The 20,739-nt window shown below is 28.0% G+C and overlaps 1 protein-coding gene across 5 annotated transcripts in view; it reads right to left on the bottom strand.

Moving 5' to 3' along the window:
- LOC122500710 (sorting nexin-17) overlaps positions 1-20,739 on the bottom strand; it is a 379,406-nt gene that overhangs the window by 60,007 nt on the left and 298,660 nt on the right. For all 5 annotated transcript variants that reach the window (XR_006301507.1, XM_043609777.1, XM_043609770.1 and 2 more), the window contains one exon: positions 11,149-11,331. Coding sequence is in view for 4 of the 5 variants with exons in the window: in XM_043609777.1 (XP_043465712.1) it covers positions 11,149-11,331 (183 nt within the window). In the remaining variant the exon portion in view is untranslated. The remainder of the gene's footprint in view (positions 1-11,148; positions 11,332-20,739) is intronic.

Raw genomic sequence — 20,739 nt, 5'->3', positions numbered from 1 at the left:
TAGCTTTTAACAATTTTTAGAATTAATTTGTTTAAAAAATTAAAATTCTTCAAAATTCATGTAATCTATTGTTCAAAATTATAAAAAAGAGTAGAAAAAGTGATCAATGAAAAATTATGAAAATTACGATAGATGTGTAAATTTTCATTTCTCAAAAATTTCTAACTTTATATAAAAAATGAAAAATAAGTCATTTTTTTCAATTTTCCAAAGCATTTTATAATTTAAAAACCTCGAAATTATGAGAAGAAATTGACTACCAAAATAGTTTAAATATATTTATCTGTTATGAATAGTATTAATGTAGTCATACTAAGAAACAATTAGCCTTTTTTATTTTTTAAATACAATAATTGTCAATGATCTTAATATCATATAAGATCTGTAAATGATCTTAATTAACTTTCAAATGTACTATATATAATATGCAATGAAGTACAATCAGTACTTCGCAAAACCAATTTAATTTTCTTATTTTGATTTTTCATTATTTATTTTTAGTTTATTATAACATATCAAATATATATTATATTAATATAAATTATATATGGGTGATTCTCCACAAAGTGGTAACTTTTGAATATGTTAAATTTTTTGGAAATTTTTTATTTAGATCTTTTAATAAAGCTTAAGAATGATTATTTTATAGATATTTGAGCTTAATTCTTTCTTTAGTTTTATATACAAACAATTTAAAAATTTGTAATTTAAAGGTTAAATAATTTATTTGAAAAAGTTAATTTTCAACTGTTAATAATTATAAATAGTGTAAATAAGCAAATAATTACTTTAAACTGCTTTAATTAATAAATAAATAATATTTTTACTCATACCTGTTATTGAAATTACATGATTTGATAGTTTAATCGAGGTTAATAATATTCATTCAAAAAAACAAAACACTTCCATTACGCGAAACGAAATTAGGAACTGGAGTTTACAGGAACTGGAGTTTACAAATCAAAGAAAAAAATTCATTAAAACCGTAAAAATTCATAAAAATAAACAATTTTTGCAGATTATTAAAGAGATTTGCTTACTCTAAATCACTATTATTTTTATTTTTTTTATACATTCAGAATTCGGTAATTTTGGCGGAACTGGAGTTAACATACCATTAAAATGCGCTATAAAATAATAGTAACTTTTGTAGTTTTAAATCTAAAAATTATATTTCTTTTTGTAAATTTAACTTAAATACAACTTATTAACTTAATAATATTAATGGCAAATAAAATCGCACTAAAAAAGGGAACAAAATTAATGAAAATCAATAAAATTGTAAACTCCAGTTCCATATAAAAAAAGAGTGGGGAAAATATTAAAAAAATATTCATGATTCATGTGTGGAGAAACGACAAATGTGCATTTTTTGAACATTTGCAATTAAATTACAACTTTTGTTTTGAATTAAAAATTTTTTTCGATTATGATATTACTAAAAAACATATTGAAGATTAATTATCCAAAAGGTTGAAGTAGATTAGATAACAATTTTTCAAGTTAATAATTAGGGAACAGTGGGGAAGCAAAAGTGACCACTGAATGAAGAATCACCCATATATGTCACTACTGCGCATGATAAATTTCTAAATTCGTAGACGAACTGTTACTTCGAGTGGTCAAGACCACTCGAAGTAACAGTTTCGTCTATGAATTTCAAAGTTTATCATGCGCAGTAGTGACATATCTACTTGATTGTGAGGAAAACAAACAGTTTGAAAAAAATAAAATTAGAAATATCAATTATTTTAAAAGGGCGAAAGTGTGTGATTGTATTGTATAAATACAGAAGCCAAAAATAATGGAAGATAAAATTTCGCTGTACTCCAAAGACAATAACCTGCAAAATATGAATAAATTTATTTAAAAAGAACCACCAGTACACTTAAACTATTAATTATTATTGAAATACAATTTTTCTTTATATTAAAATATTTATTAAAATTTAAGAATGCAATAATAATATAAATATAATAAATAGTTGGTAATTTGAAAGGGACAATATTTGTGATCACGCAAAATAAAATTATAGTAAATCATTATTTTAAGAAAAATAAACTTGACCTTATAAGAAACAAAATTAAAAAAAATGAATGTTTAATTGATAAACATTCAGGTTGTTTTGTTTTTATCTTCGTTTATACTTATTAATAGAATTATTCTCTTATGAAAGAAACAAAAATAATATATAAGTATGTAATCTTTAATTTAAAGTAAAGAATAAAAATTTCATTGTAAGGAAAAAACTTTTAATTTGGAAACAGATTAAATAATTTTAACATTATTTAAAACAAATTAAATATCATTCAATGCAAGACGACTTTTTTTATTTAGACAATTATTTTTATATTAAAAAAATTTAAACAATATTCACAAAATTATTTAAATATAAATTTATATTAATATAAATTAATTATCCAATTTTATTGTTTTAAAACGAAAATAATAAACTTACCTTTTCGCAGATTAACTCTTACTATCACTTTACTATGAACACTATCATTATCAATGTCACGCCAAAGTAATATCATTGGTACATTTATAAATCTACAAGAAAGTCACTATAAGTTGATGACGGCAACACTGTATAACATATTCGTATGCGAACGACAGTCGAATGCTATTTCGAGTGGTGCTTGAGAATAAGACTTTCGATTCGTACACGAAACTTGCCCATCGAATTTGCTCGTACACGAACGAGATTCGTGCGGTTTCAAGAATAGCGCCCCTGCACTGTAACACAATACTAGTGCTTGTCGTCGAAATCACAGAGAGCGCTTCAATCGTTATTAAAGATGGATGATTATAAAGGAACGAAATTTAAATATTCTCAACAAAAACCCTTTAGTATCATGTTTTATTTAAATATACTGAATTTAAAATTTTTATGTTCTGTTTATATTTCTTTGTCGCTTCCCAGATATAGGTAACCACACCCTCTGCTCTAAGGGTGAATGCGATCATTCAATGTAACAGAGTTTTAAAACAAATCTGTCTAATTATTGAAAATTCGTCTGCCATATTGGATCCGACACTAATGCAAATTTTTGCAAACTAATCAATTGCTTATTTTAGATTAAGAAGGGGATCATGCGTAAAAAAGTTTCCAAGAATGAGACCGAATAATTCCCTGAAGTCACTTCTGAGAATAAAATATCTCTTTGGAACTCGAGATATATATGGGGCATTCCAGGCCAAATCGGAAATTATTTTGCTTTTGCATTTCAAATTTTTTTTAAACATTTTTTTTCTTTTAGTACTCTTTGAAATGAGCTACCTTGATTTTTTTCAAATTTTTTCATAAAGCGGTTCAGGAGATACAAATTTTTGAAAAATGACGTTTTTACATTCTCATCATATGAGAAAGTATTAGTTTTGGTCGAAAATTGACTTTCGCCAATTTCATGAAATCTCGACGTTTTGGGGTCCCCTGAGTCCGAAAAACATGGTCTAAAAAAAGTGTCTGTCTTCGTGTCTGTCTGTAGACACAATGGTGTCCCTACGATAACTCTTGAAAAACTTATTGCATCAACTTGCAACTTTGTATGCACAAAGTTAGTGTTAACCTTTAAAGTGCTAAGTGTTGAAAAATCACGCTCAGTGCTAACCCCGGTCTGTCAGACCGCTATTCCCTTTTGACAGTTTTTTAGTCATTTATAATTTTTAAAAGACAACTATTATAAATATTTTTTACTTTTTAACAAAAAAAGTCATTTCTGTATTATGCATTTATTTATTTTATTTATTTTATAAATGCAGTCTATAAGAACTATCAGTAGAACTAGCTGCGCGTCAAGTTGCGCAGACGTCACTCATGGGTATATACTGGAATATATACTTTCACTTAAAGCTAACCCCGGTCTCACAGACCGCTATACTTCAAATATTTATTTATATTACAAAATTTAACGAATAAAAATTTTTGAAAAAGTTGTCTCCTAACAGATTTTCATAAAATATGAAGCTACTAAAAAGTTCAAGTTCTTATTATACTTTGAAAAAAAGTTACAAGCAAAGAAAATTTTAATAGCGGTCTGTCAGACCGGCATAGCACTTTAAAGGTTAAAATACAGATCGAGTTCGTTAGCCAGACATTTTCGTCGAAAACTACGCAAACTACAGTAGTTTCAAAATTTTGAAAATTCAATTTTTTCAAATTTCATTATTTTTAACTTTATATTACTTTAGATTAGACAAATACAAACAACTTTTCTCTACAACATTTTTTCATAGAAAGTCAAATTTCGAAGTTATAGGCTCTTAAATAGTAAAAAAATACTCAAAAATTCTAAAATAAAGCTAAAAATCAAAATTTCTCAAAGAGAAAAAAATTATTACATTAATTTCCACATATTCTCACCCCATTGTACTCAAAAAATGCTCACATTAACCAAAAACTAGTAATTTCCGGAAAAACCACCGTATATATATATTTTTTATCATTTTTTTAACAAAAAATCTATGGATTTTTTGTCCGACTCAATTATCTCCAAAACTATTGCCTATGGGAGCTTGCTGCCAGAGACTTTTTTTCTCGTCTTACCATCAGCTACAACTTTGCTGTTGACAACTTTTCACTAAACTTAAAACTTTTCGACTTATTTGCAAAAAACTAATTTTTTATTACATTCTCATCATATGAGAAAGTATTAGTTTTGGTCGAAAATTGACTTTCGCTAATTTCATGAAATCTCGACGTTTTGGGGTCCCCTGAGTCCGAAAAACATGGTCTAAAAAAAGTGTCTGTCCGTATGTCTGTCTGTAAACACAATGGTGTCCCTACGATAACTCTTGAAAAACTTATTGCATCAACTTGCAACTTTGTATGCACAAAGTTAGTGTTAAAATACAGATTGTAACCCCAAAAATATGATTATAATAATTCTTATTAACCTAAATGAAAAACAATCATATATTTTGGCGATATGTAAATATAATTTATTGTAAAGATCGAATTTAAGAATCTAATATTTTACAAAACAAAAAAAAACATCTTATTAATTTTAGCACATCAGAATAATAATAATATAACCGCGATTTTTCGTTTAATTTACATAAATATAAAATATAAAGATCCCAAAATGATAAAATAATATAATCAATTCATGCATTCATTCCACACCACAATACATACAAATAACAATATATAAATAAACAAATTATAAAAGTCAAACAAAGTATTAATGTTAAGTTAAGATTATTTTTCGATCGCTATTAATAGATCTTTTTATCGTTTCATTAATTCTTAATCAAATTGATTTAGGATTTCTTTCAAATTAATAATTTTTAATTGAGAATACCCATCAATAATGCTACTTTCTGGTGTGAATCCAATTCAATCGATCCTTATTGTTTCGAATGCCGGATGATTGAACATGAGGCTCTCTCGTTTCTTGTGTCTCTTTTATTTACCAAGAAAGGGGATTCGAGATCACCCAAATTCAGGATATCCGGATAACTCAGGAATCAATATCCTTTAAATCCCAGGAGCATTGATGATGGAGTAGATGATTCAAAAATCACAATTAGTTGAAAATCAATTTAAATTTTACACCACACTATAAAAAAAACCATTTCTTATGAAAATCTTTTAAAGAAACAAATATAAACAATAATTATTATGAACTACTTGAAATAAAATACCTATAATTATTTCCACTAGATAAATTATGTGTGGTGTGTAACTTAGAAAACGATCAGCGACCGACTAACAATTTTGGTCACTCATTCTTTCCTTATCGTTCGTTCAATCCCCCACTCACACCCATCTCGTCGTCTTACAATATCTCCAAATTCTTGTGTCCGTTTGTTCCCATACTTTTACAATTCTATTCCCCACAAGATTGAGTACGTTAGCCAGCAATTTTCGTCGAAAACTACGCAAACTACAGTAGTTTCAAAATTTTGAAAATTCAATTTTTTCAAATTTCATTATTTTTAACTTTATATTACTTTAGATTAGACAAATACAAACAACTTTCCTCTACAACATTTTTTCATAGAAAATTAATTTTTTTTTTTTTAAGTTTTTGGGTCAGGCTAGCTTAACTGGGTTAAAAAAGTTTTATTGATTTTCTAAAATGTTATAACTAAAATATATTCATAAAAGTTTTAACATTTTAGAAAATCAATGAAATTTTTTTAATGCAGTTTGGCTGGTCTGACCCTTTTTTACATTTTAATTTTTGGTCCTATCTTGTTGGAAATGGTTTTTTACATTCTAATCACATGAGGAGGTATTAGATTTGATGAAAAATTGACTTTTTATACCTCAGGTTGAATGAAAATGGCGACCTTTTTTTCCCATGGACAAAAAAAACAGCTAGTCCCATGCGTTATTTTTGCTCATGAAAAAAAAATGCCGCCATTTTCATAGAAGTCGAACAAGTGAATGAGTTTTACACCCTGTCGTCTGCTATCTTAAATCGCCACTTTTTTGCCTTTGGAATAAAAAATATCGTAAGTTACACGGGACTTAAAGGCTGCCTTTACGGTACCTTGTTGCTTAATATACTATTTGTTAATTTTATGAAATCTTTGCGTTTTGAGGTGCCCTGAATCCAAGAAACATGGTCTGTCGATTACGTCTGTCTGTCTGTCTGTCCGACGATAACTTTTGAAAAACTTAATTTTTTCAAAAACTTTTTTCGAATTTTTGACTTTTTGTCTCAGCTTAGTGGAGGTGTTTTACTTTTGCTTGTTAAAACGATGGGTAAATATCACATTCACTGTATCCAAATTTACATGTTTTTAATCATACACTTGATATATATTTACAAATCACGTATATAGGGAAAACGGGACATAATGGCTAAGGGGCGTAATGAATAATTGTAATTTATTTAAAAATCGTAAATCGAAATGATTTCACTCCTAAGACAACTTGATGTACTGCAAGTTTCTACAAAGGTTGATTATTTATTATTCAATAACTATTGTAAGAAATATAGTAGAAAATCTGTATTTCACATATGAAAGTAACTTTTCAAAATTTTCATTTTTTCATTCTAATTTTTTTAAAATAACTTTAAAAAAGAAACTAAAATCGCGTTTTAAGCTTGAAACATTTTTTGAGGGTCAATTTTAGATTTTTGATTCACACTTACTGTATTGATAAAAATTACAAAATATTTCCTAAGTACCCCTAGGGCGTGTTGGCTAATGCAACACGCTATGTATAACCCGTGTAGAAATTTACCGTGGAAGTGTATGAGAAACTGTCCAGTTGCGCTAGATTCAATCTAGCAACTAGATGGGAAAAAAATTGGACAAGTGCGAGTTGTACTCGCACTGCAATGGCGGGTTCCGCACACAAATATTAAAACAATACTTGTAACATTGATCGGTAATTGGTAGAATTAAAATAAACAATTATAAAAATATATTAAAATCATTTGATAAAAAAAATAACTAAAAAAAGTTAAAGTATTGTATATCTAATATTGTAAACAATAATAAGCAGAGGAACTATAATAAATTTTGAAAATTTTGTTCCTCTGCTTATTACTGTTTACAATATTAGATATATACAATACTTTAATTTTTTTTAGTTATTTTTTTTTATCAAATGATTTTAATATATTTTTATAATTGTTTATTTTAATTCTACCAATTACCGATCAATGTTACAAGTATTGTTTTAATATTTGTGTGCGGAACCCGCCATTGCAGTGCGAGTACAACTCGCACTTGTCCAATTTTTTTTTTATTTTTAGTTAAGAAATTAAAGTCAGAAAACAACCTCTCATTTATTCTCTTAAAATTTCACTCTCTTCCTTAAAATATTTAATGCCACGTGTTTAAACTAAAAAAAATTTAAAAAAATTTTTTTTTTTGAAAAAAAAAATTAAAAAATTTTTTTTTTATTTTTCTTCAAAAAGTTTCTTAAATAAATTTTTTGTCGTCAGACTGTAATAATACACTAGGATACCAATTTTCAGCTCATTAGGTCAAATAATGTAAAAGTTAGGGAAAAAAAAATTTTTTTTTTAAATTTTTTAGTTTTTCCTTGACAACGCTATGGCCATCATTACATATCAAGTTCTCTATATTTTTCCTGTAATATTCGAGTAAAAATACACCAGCATGCAAAATTTCAGCTCTCCATGTCGAATAGTTTAGAAGTTAAGGGGGGGAATGGTCACTTTTTATGCATTTTTGGCCAAAAATCTTGTTATTTCCTTGACAACGCTATGACCATCATCTCCAAACACATTCTCAATATTTTTCCTGTAATCTACGTGTGAAAATACATATCTGTACCAAATTTGAGCTCTTTAGGTCAAATAGTTTAGCCGCTAGGGGGGGGACACGATTTGGCTACGGACAACAGAGTCTCACCAATAGGGTTCCGCCGATACACCGTAGGTGTACGGAACCCTAAAAATGGACAGGCTTGAACGAGGGATGTAACACTAGCAACGTCAAGATTTTGTACAGTTATTTTGTCTAGTCCTTGTCTAGTAAAATAAATCATTCCTAGCCAGTTCCTGGATATTAAAATAAGCAGTTTCTACATACTGGGAATAATTGTTAGGTTTATAAATAATAGAACAATATTTTTCAACTTTACTCTTTTGTTTGTTTAACTTTTAAACAAACAAAACAGTAATACAAAAGTATTTGTTATTATCACAATTCCTCTTACAATTATTTTTGAAATTAATTGTAACATATTTTGCTACATTGGATTTTTTCTTTAAAACACAAACACATTCACTATAAAGATTCGTACTTGTATACCGATAATAAAATTAATTGTATATTATATTGTTGCAATCACAAAAAATTTACTTAAAATTACCAAAGTTTTATTACTTATTATGAACATTATAATATGAAAAACAATCTAGACTATTAATGATGACATCACATGTCCTTTTTCTAATAAATCTTTTTTTCGCTGTAATATATTTAAACTTGTACACTGTCCCTGTTCAAAAATGGAAAACTGAAAACTTTTCACTAGATTTATAAATTTGATTTTATCTTCACAACAAGATAAGTTACAATTGTAGACTCTTGGTTTCTTTTCATCAAGCACTACGTCAAGAACTGATTTCGTCTGCTAGCTTAGTAGACTCTCAGAGCCACCTTCTCCACGAACTTGTACTAAATTCTTAAGTCAGCGTCCTAGACAGTGCCCAGCTAATTCTTGGACAACCTGCTATACAAACTTGTACTGAATTTTCAATTCAGTATCCTAGACAAATTTTAGCCAGATTCTAGACTGTCTTCATAGCGAAGAAAATAAAGGGGAAAACTGTACATTAACATTTCGGGGCCAGGACAGTTTATTCAGAATAATTTTCCACGACAAATGCTATCTAGCTGTAGTCTATTTCTAGGAAGGCCACGACAAATTTCTACACGGGAAAGAGCAATACCTACGATACCGACGAAGTGTACGTTCATTGTAGAAAAAAAGTAAGCGTAATATAGGGACGTTCGACTTTTTAAAAGAAAGCTGAGGTACTAGAGTAACTTTTCTAGGTGATAAACACTTAATTAAAACAAAAATGTCCGTGTAAATCAACAAAGAGTGAAAAGTTAGCCATTACGCTCCGGTCTACACTACACAAAAACCTTGATACTAATACTTTAAGAATATTTTATCTGCTTCTGCAAATAATATTTCTACTAAGAGTTAGTATAATTAAAAATAACTTCACAATTTAAATCATCAAGACCAAAAATATACATTTAAATCCACTTTATCTCGCAATCATCAGCAAACAAAAACATGTGATGAGAATGTAATCCTTAAAGTCGTAGTAACTTTAAGAAAAAAAAACTGTTTTATGAAACATATAATAGGAAATAAGAACATAAATAATGCACAACAATTGCAGACCCCGGCGAGCGAAGCGAGCCATTTGCGCGCAACAACACACGGAGCGCGAAGCGCGACGTGTGGAATAATCGCCGGAGCGCGACGATCAATATTCGCGCGCCCCGAGGCGCGCTGAAACTTGCGAGCCCCCGCGCGAAGCGCGGATGAGAATGTGTCCGCGCTTGCGCGGACAGATTTTTTACGTAAATTTTTGTTTAAATGCTTATAACTCGGTCAAAAATTGATTAAATTGGACGTTATTATAATGAAAAGTTTTGTTTTCACGCGTAGTTTTTAATAAAAATATTTTTTTAAAAAATTAAAATAATTTACGATAAGATTTTAAAATTTTTAAAATAAAATTTCATTTTTAACAATGTATGTATCGATCAATTTTTTCAAAATTTTTTGTGAGAAACTAGCACTAAATTAATTATGTTTAAACCTTGTTCGATCGTGGGCAAACGATGGGATCTATTTATTGAAAAAATTTTAATTTTTATATACGCAGTGGTTGACAATGACTAACTTGTCATTTGACAAAATCACACAAATTTTTCACAGCAAATCTGTTTTCAGACTAAGTATCTCCAAACTTAACCTTCTTTCTGTGTAAAATTGTGATTTGGTCAAATGACAAGTTAGGCCTACCGTTTTCACTGTGTATATAAAAATTAAAATTTTTTAAATAAATAGATCCCATCGTTTGCCCACGATCGGACAAGGCTTAAAAATTGTTAATTTAGTGCTAGTTTCTTACAAAAAATGTTGAAAAAATTGATCGATACATACAGTGTTAAAAATGAAATTTTATTTAAAAAATTTTAAAATCTTATCGTAAATTTTTTTAAAAATATTTTTATTAAAAACTACGCGTGAAAACAAAACTTTTCATTATAATAACGTCCAATTTGATCAATTTTTGACCGAGTTATAAGCATTTAAAACAAAAATTTACGTAAAAAACGTCAGTTTTCAAAAATTTGTATCTCCTTTTATGAAAAAATTTGAAAAAATCAAGGTAGCTCATTTCAAAGAGTACCTACTAAAAGAAAAAAAATGTTTAAAAAAAATTTAAGATGCAAAAGCAAAATAATTTCCGATTTGGCCTGGAAAATTTTTTTTACATATGGGGCACCATATGTATAAAAATTTGATGTTTAAACACACAAACTAACACACACAGAGTAACATGTTTAAAAAATGTGAATTTTTAATTCCTGAGGTCACAAAATGTAAACAAATGTAAAAAAGTCAAGTTTGATTGAAAGCAATATTACATTTATTTATATTTGCAAAAAGTGTAAACATACCTGAGGTTCACAATCATCTGCATTTTTTAATATCAACTCCTCAATCATGGACTGTAAGCATAGAGACATTAAAATTGACTGTTCAGAAGAAATTCTAATCCATTGCAAATGATTTTTAGAAATGAGATACTCAAACGACAATTCTAAACTGGAACCAAAGTTTTCCTTACATTTGTCTTCATCCTGCAAAATTAAATATAGAAATCAAAAAAATAAATTTTACCATGTCACATTTGCATTTAAGGTAATAAAATACAATCAAAGAAAAACGAATTTGTAAATTCGTTGGAGTTGACACTCTAATTTACAGAGAATATTAAAGAAAATCTTTTAATATTAATTGAGATTATTGTTAAATTGTTTCTAGAAATTGTTTACAAATATTACTTGGGAATTTTTTGACAGTGATTAATATTTATTAAAATAGTTAATTAAATTTTTGGTAATAATCTGAGGCTTTTTTCTATAATTACTTAATACTGTAATTTGTAATTGAAAAATTATAATTAAATAAAGTGATTAATTAAAAAGTACTATATTTTTTCTTTGCTTTAAATTAGAATTTATATAAATTATTATTTTTATTAATTCTTTACAAATTTTTGAAAATTATATTCTGGATTTTCTCTAATTTATATAAAACCGATGAATAGCATTATATTTGATTTGATAAGTTATATTTTCTAGTCAAGGAAAATTCTCAATAAATGTTCTATGAATTTCGACGCCCCCCGTCAATATAGTGATTATTCGAACGCCAGTGCAATAAAGCGTTAATTCAAAAACTTGTGCTATGGTGTCTATTCAATTGTTTGTCCAACATAGTCTTAATTCACGTTGATTTAAAAAAAGAGTTAATTTAATTTTTAAAAGTCCATATGATGCTTATATTTAAACAGTTGTGCAATATAATTTTATCAATTCATTGTAATTTCTTTTACAAAATATTATGAGTCATTTTATTATATTTCGACTAAAGTCGTTGCCGACTAATTTTAAAATATTGTAATATTTTGCAGGAATGATTTTAAAGATATTAGGATCACCGAACAAAACGAAATTTTTTGAATATTTTTTATATTTATTGTAAAATAAACATCTAAAGTATATGAAGTCGTAAAAACTGTCAGATTTTCATCTATTAGAATATATTAAAGAAAACACATAATTTACTATAAAAACGTAAAAAAAATTATCAGAATTTATTAAGAATGAATTATTTTATTATTATAAATTGGTAGAAACAATTATTAATAAGAAATATTAAATAAAAAATGATTTTAAAGTTCACCTAGCAAATAACCTATTTTTGCAAATTTCATTCACTAAATGTGAGAAAGAGAAATCATTAAATTGAATAAAACCTTATGAAATGTAAAGTACTTGTGATTAACTTTTAGTTTTTCTTATCACTTTTCTCCTTTTTTCTTCACAAATGTTGTAAAAAATAAGCAATTAAAACTGGCACTTTGCTTATTTTCACTATTTTAAAATGTAAATAACTTCTTCCCAGAAAAATAAAAAATTACGAAAATTGGGCAATAATTAATTGATTACTAGATACACTCACTGGAAAAAGATTTTCTTTGGTCCCGAAGCTATTTTCCGAATTAATTAACTTTAAACTTTTTACTATTTTTGTCAGGTTAATACATGTGTTTTTTAAAGGACGAAGTTAGCTCTTCTTGTTTAATCGTTTTGAACCAACTTCAGTTTTAAAAAAATCACATGTATTAACCTGATAGAAATAGTGAAAAGTTTAAAATTAATTATTTCGGAAAATAGCTTCGGGACCAAAGAAAATCTTTTTCCAGTGAGTGTATTTAGTGATCAAATAATTATTGATTATAACTTCAGCCTTTTAGCCCGGAAGTGGACTTGGTATACATTTCTATATCATTTTACACACATACTCTTATCACCATTCATTTTATAACCTATTATAATTTTCTCTTTTTTCTTCCATAACTTTTTGCTATCCAAACTTTTATATTATCATTTTTACAATCTGTTAATAGGTACAGTCTTTTCTCATCACTATCTCCTAAATCCTCAAACCAATCTTTTGTTATATCGCAAATTTGCACATAGTGCTCTAAACTGTCCCATCCTTTTTGACAAAATTTACACTTTCTTTTGTCGTCATCCAACTAATATTTTCTAAATTCTTCAAAATTCCCACATGTTAATTTAGCAATCAAACTCAAATCTTCTCCACTTTTAATATCAAGTAAATACTTTAGCCTTTCTGTGTTTTCTTTAATAACTTTATACCTATGTTTAAATTTTGAAGCATCAATTCTACTCTCTTCTATTTGTCTTTGCACATCACGTTCGGTTTTTCTAATCCTATAGCTACACGGAGAGACCCACATTCGTAAAAATTACTAAAAATGGTTGCAATGACCAGAAATAAGGGGACTTTTAGCATAATGTGCTACAGAATTAGATAAATTTACAAAAGAAATAGATAAATTTGCTACATTGAAATAGCAAGTTTTAATATTTTGTGTAAGAGTTGTAAATGTAGCAAAAATTGATTATAGTTTTCTCTAATTTAATTAGACAAAATCTGACAAATGAAAACATTTTCCACTAAAACCTACGATCCACTGTAGTAATTTTTGGTGAGCAAGTGTGGCTAGCGAGTGCAGTCATATGGCGCCTGCATTTCTATTGGTTGCTAACTTCGTCAATCTCCGTAAATGAGCCGATGCCATCCGATCATTGACAGTGACTATGTTTCGCGTATGTAAAATAAATTTGGATATTATCTACAATAATTAAATATAAAGTGAAACGTAGGTCGTTCGGTATCTCAGAAATTGACCATTATAAATTAATAAACTTTGCATTTATTCCTGTCCCAAGAACTATGTCTTATAATAAGTTGTTAAAAGTAAATTGCTTTCTCGTAAGTGCTGTAAATTTTCATCATTCAATATATAAGGAAACAAAGATGTATACTTTCAGTGAAATTCGTTGTCGTGCGTGCAGTTGTGTATTTGTGTATTAATTAACCGCGTCTATACATATAAGTGAAATAAACATGTGTGTGTCTTCAAATATTTATACAACAAATATATAAGTGTGTGTGTGTCTGTGTATGTAAAAATCCTTCCAGTTTGTCTCCATTAGTCAAGAATTGACGGGAAACCGGCGACAAAAATCCGTATTTTTTCTTTCACTCTTTCTTTCTGCATTTACAAACGACTGTAGTAATTTTACGTACACAATGCTTCTGAGTTTACTACAGTTATTTGGAACTATTGGACGAAATAGTAAGAAACTTTGCTAATTTGGTGAACATTTGTCGGGATTAGTGACTTAGTGTAGAAAATAGTAAAAAATACAAAAAGTCCCCTTATTTCCGGTGGTTGCAATGTGAAAATAGTAAATTCTAGTGTGATTTTATACAAAAATTAGTAATCTCGGTCTCTCCGTGTAATATCACAATTTCTATACATTAGTGTCTCTACTTCTTCCAATCCCAAACCATTCCTATTATAATATTTCCTCCTCTCAATCCCGTACAGTGTATCCCAACCTTTTTCTTTTAAAGCGTCCCAACATTTTTTGACTAACCTATATTGTTGCTCATATTTCTCATTCTTTGTTCAAATTTTACAGCTCTTAGTCCCCAATTTTAGTAATCAATTAATTATTGACCAATTTTCGTAATTTTATATTTTTCTGGGCAGAAGTTATTTACATTTTAAAATCGTGAAAATAAGCAAAGTGCCAGTTTTAATGGCTGGTGTATTCCACGTCAGTTCAACACAAAAAATTTTATTAGGTTTTGGGATTCGGTTGAAATTGGGTAGATTATATCCTCTGGTGGTAATAAATAAAATCCCCAAGCGATTTTAAAAAATTCCAAAAATTGGCGGACATATTGGATTTTTAATTTTTTGTACTTTTTTTGAAAAATATATATCTCTGCTTCTTCTTAACGGATTTTAGTTTATGACCTCTTAAATTGTTCGTATTGAAATATGCTTTTATTTAAAAAATTAAAATTAAAAAAATTATTTAAATTTTTTGTTTAAAAAATTAATTTAATTTTTTGAAAAGCCATAGAAAAAATATGCTACCTTCAATTTTGATCATTTTTTTACCATTTGTAGCCATAAATGTGTTGAACTTGTCCTGAAATTTTCATCGTGGGACAGCCAGTAGTTTTTGAGAAAAAAAATAAAACGTAAATCCTCGCATAGCGCTGTAGCGCTCAGTTTTAATGCCGCACGATTGTAAATGGAATTTTAATGAAAGTACGAGTTTTTATTAACCCTAGAACTAAAATATGATTTTTTTATAGACTAACGAAAAACTGAGGTGGCTTGGTACCCCAGATTTGAAACAATTGTAAAAGGTTACCTTTTTTGTAATTTTTTTAATTTGTCAACAATGTGGCTAATTTGAAAAAATTAAACGGATTTACAAAGGTAAATAGAGACAATTTTATTTTGATTAAGGCAACTTGAAAATTTAAATATTATTTACAATATATACAAATGTTAAATGATTTTGAAGTAGAATAAAAATCATTTATTACAAAGCAGGTTCCTATTTTTTACGGGGGAGTTTCCGAGGTCTTACAGTTTTTCTTTATTTACCTTTTAAAATCCGTTTAATTTTTTCAAATTAGCCACATTGTTGACAAATTAAAAAAATTACAAAAAAGGTAACCTTTTACAATTGTTTCAAATCTGGGGTACCAAACCACCCCAGTTTTTCGTTAGTCTATAAAAAAATCATATTTTAGTTCTAGGGTTAATAAAAACTCGTACTTTCATTAAAATTTCATTTACAATCGTGCGGCATTAAAACTGAGCGCTACAGCGCTATGCGAGGATTTACGTTTTATTTTTTTTCTCAAAAACTACTGGCTGTCCCACAATGAAAATTTCAGGACAAGTTCAACACATTTATGGCTACAAATGGTAAAAAAATGATCAAAATTGAAGGTAGCATATTTTTTCTATGGCTTTTCAAAAAATTAAATTAATTTTTTAAACAAAAAATTTAAATAATTTTTTTAATTTTAATTTTTTAAATAAAAGCATATTTCAATACGAACAATTTAAGAGGTCATAAACTAAAATCCGTTAAGAAGAAGCAGAGATATAAATTTTTCAAAGAAAAGTACAAAAAAATTAAAAATCCAATATGTCCGCCAATTTTTGGAATTTTTTAAAATCGCTTGGAGATTTTATTTATTACCACCAGAGGATATAATCTACCCAATTTCAACTGAATCCCAAAACCTAATAAAATTTTTTGTGTTGAACTAACGTGGAATATTCAATTTTTATTCAATTTAATGATTTCTCTTTCTCACATTTAGTGAATGAAATTTGCAAAAATAGGTTATTTGCCAGGTGAACTTTAAAATCATTTTTTATTTAATATTTCTTATTAATAATTGTTTCTACCAATTTATAATAATAAAATAATTCATTCTTAATAAATTCTGATAATTTTTTTACGTTTTTATAGTAAATTATGTGTTTTCTTTAATATTTTCTAATAGATGAAAATGTGACAGTTTTTACGACTTCATATACTTTAGATGCTTATTTTACAACAAGTATAAAAAATAAATACAAATATAAAAAAATGTATAAAAAATATTTTAAAAATTCTTTTTGTTCGGTGATCTTAATTTCTTTAAAATCATTCCTGCAAAATATTACATTTTTTTAAAATTAGTCGGCAACGACTTTAGTCGAAATATAATGGAATGACTCTTATCAAAAAATGAAAAATATTGCAGATCTGTCATTTGGAATTTAAAATTAAATTTACCTTTTATAGATTGTCCATGTTGTGGTGAGGGGCAAGGGAATTGTTCCATAGCCCATTTAAAATCTTGCATGTTTCCGTAAAATAAGCCGTCTTTAAAGTCGTTTCGTTAACTATTTTTTGAGTTGTAGAGTGATTAAAAAAGGTTAATCCGTTTTCGATATATCATTAATGGTGTGAAGCCGTGTTTCGACCGTTTGTTGCATTGAAATTCAACTGTGACGAATCGATTCTGGCTTCGCGCGGCAGCGAATGAGAGAGAAAGCAGTGACGAATTCATGCGGGGGAACGATGAACTTTCGAATTTCATTATATTACTCGTGAAACATCATTATTTATTATTCCCAGCATACATCCGTCCCTGTTTTCTCTCCCATTCGCAGCCACGCGAAACTAGAATCGAATCGTCACAGTCAAATTCCAATGCACCAATCGTCCAAACACGGCTTCACATTTTTAATGATATATCGAAGAAGGATTAACCTTTTTTAATATTCGAAGGCTTATTTTAAAGCTGAAATTCTAAAGAAGATTTCTGTGTTTTTAGAAAAATTTGATCTAAATTTTTCTAGATTTTTTAAAAAGTTGAAATCAAGAGCCAAAAATGAGATAATTTGATAATTTTTTTTATTTCTTTCTCACTCTACAACTCAAAAAAAAGTGAACGAAATGACTTCAAAGACGGCTTATTCTACACAAAATTTAATCAGCTTTCTAAGCGTATTTAAGTTTTTCTTGTATCTCCTTTTATTTACGAGATATGATTGAAAAAGTGATGGCATCTTTTTCCATAGAGTCGCGTGTAATCGTCCTGATACTCGTGGACGGTAGTGTAGTTATCTACGCGTAGTACTTTCGATTCTATTTGTCTGGCTAGAATGGCGTGCATGCAATAACTTTCACGAACATGTTTGATGTTTTGATTTAAATTGAAGCTCTCTATTCTTTATTTCTTGTCTAATATCCTGAGTAACTATAAGTTGACTTAATACTGCATATAAATCATCTTGCAACTTGACGAAGAATCTGATGCGACCGAAAAAGACATTTTTATCTTCCTTCCATTTCACATGGAAATTAGTACGTTTTTTTTGTCTAGTGTACAACTCAGATGTAAACACTTCTTCTTTTATTTCACACCGTGCGAAAACCTGAGTACGAGTTTCATGAAATTGGTCTACTGTAAGATTTGTTGCCCTGCATATAGCTCTTATCTCATTATCAGTGACATCATGAGGGATGGGAAGTTCATACATACGATATTCTGTGTTATTAAATCGTCTGATTGGATTCATATTATATTTAATAATTTGATAAGCTTGATATATTTTCAAAGTGTTTGAAAGTTCTACATCAACTCTATTGGATCCATGGATCATTCTTATCAACTCACCATTCTGATCCTCTGAAGTAAAAGCGGACCAGACCCAGAGTGGTCCCCACATTTTGACATAATCTGCAAAATGTAACAATTGATGCACATTACTTGTGCATTCACGTTCATACAATCTTTCAAAGTCGATTACGAAAATATTCAGTAGACTATTCGCTAAATCCAATTCTGTTGGATAAATTTCTTCAGATGATAATATATGAATTGATCGAACGAACAGAAGAAAATGCTCATAATATTCATCTTCTAAACGACCCTTTAATACGACCGGTCCGTAATAAAGGAGAAATGCTCTCTACTCCGAACCTTTTCAGTCTGCAAGCCCTTGCGGATGGGTGAACTACGAAATTACGACGAATTCGTCGTCACTTCGTCGTCACTTCGTATTTCGTTATAATATTTTACAAATTAGATGAAAACAGTTTAAAAAAACTATTGAAATGAATAAATGAATATCTTAGGATGAAATTAATCTATTTTTTAGGATAAATTAAAGTTAAATTATTGAGAAATTAATGTTTAAAGTAGGAAATGTCAGTTTTAGTGTAGGATGTATGTGTGTGTAAGATCGATATTAGAATAAACTGTTGATATGTCGCCGCGCGTTTTGCGCGACAGATGGCGTAAGTGACATTTGTCCATGGCTTTAAATTACATGGTTTATTACAAAAAAATTAAAAAAAGGAAACATAATAAGAAAGATTATTAAGATTGAAAATTTTTATACAATAATAGAAATAAAAATTGCAGAATATTTTTTAGGAAGTTAATTTTATTTATTTTAAGGTTTTATTTAAAAAAATTAAGTGTTAGACTTTAAATAGTGGAAAAAAGTTCATTAAAAAAACTAAAAATGTTAGAAAAAGCTCTTATAATTAATAAATTAACTATTCTATAGTCGATTTATTCATTATTTAAGTTGAATTAAATCGTAAATCATATCTTTTACTTTTAAAAAATGTTTTTTAAACAATGTGATCAAAAATTAGAAATTTAGCAAAACTTTTTGGATTATTAAAATAAATTAATTTATTTAAATAAATATTATTCATAGCTAAAAATCAGTATTTTACTTAGAAAAATAAATTTAAATAAAAATTTCTTAAACAATTTCATGTAAAAAATAAATAACATGAACAATTGAGCTCCCGCGTCCAATAACTCGATCTGCGCTTGAACTGAAAAATTCAAGCCAGTCAAGCCGGCAGAAAATGGAAAAAAATAAAAGTCGGAATTTTTAATTTTAAAACATACTACCGTATAGAGCATAAAAATGCCCAACTTTTTTGTCTTTGAAATTTTTCTGTAGAACTTTTATTTTTAATAATAATGGACAAAAACTGAATTTTTTTTATTCTTCAATTTCATTGAATTTCAAAACATAAATCGACTTTTCTCAAACAAATCTTAATGAAATTAATTAAAAATTGATATACTTACTTATCAGGGTCTACCGAAGACGATGAAGTGATTGAAACATTAAAAAAAGTTTATTGCAAAATTATTTGTTAATATAAATACAGACCTGTCAATAAATACGTTTTCTCAACTTTGACGAGAAAAAGTGTGCGGTGAACTTTCGAGTTGACACAACTTCCAGTGAGACATTTGTTTATTAACATGTGAAGAAGTTTTTTGGAAATTTTTATTTAAATCGGATGAAAAATAAAGAAGATACATAATGTTTAAAAAAATATGCGTCGTGCGGTGTTTTGACATTTCGACGCAAGAGGAGAAAACTATTGGAAACTAACAGTGGTCGCCTTTTAAAAATGGCTGCTTGAACGTAAACGTAATTTCAAAAGGATTTTTCTCCTAATTTGGACAGTTATTGCAAAATAGAAAAAAACCAGTTATCCTGAAAATTTGCTTTTTCATTTGTACACAAGAAATTGAAAATCCAATATAATACACGACGTTAGGAAGTAAAATATGAGAATTAGATATGCCCATTAGGTGCTGCCCTCTGGTGGTAATTTTATGCATCGCGCATTTGTTTAACTTTTTCCTATTTTTCTTCCTGTCGTTGTAAATCTAAATAAATCTTTTACTGCCTATCATATTATAAATGTATAGAATTGTTTTTATTTTAAATATAATACATGAATAAACTTATTTTTAAATAAATCAACAGAAAATAGCAATAGTTTCCAATAGTTTTCTCCTCTTGCGTCGAAATGTCAAAACACCGCACGACGCATATTTTTTTAAACATTATGTATCTTCTTTATTTTTCATCCGATTTAAATAAAAATTTCCAAAAAACTTCTTCACATGTTAATAAACAAATGTCTCACTGGAAGTTGTGTCAACTCGAAAGTTCACCGCACACTTTTTCTCGTCAAAGTTGAGAAAACGTATTTATTGACAGGTCTGTATTTATATTAACAAAT

This window comes from Leptopilina heterotoma, unplaced genomic scaffold, assembly GCF_015476425.1.
Source record: "Leptopilina heterotoma isolate Lh14 unplaced genomic scaffold, ASM1547642v1 Lhet_190, whole genome shotgun sequence".
NCBI lineage: Eukaryota > Metazoa > Arthropoda > Insecta > Hymenoptera > Figitidae > Leptopilina > Leptopilina heterotoma.
The sequence above is the reverse complement of the archived record's forward strand: the minus strand, read 5'-3'. Positions and strand labels throughout refer to the sequence as shown.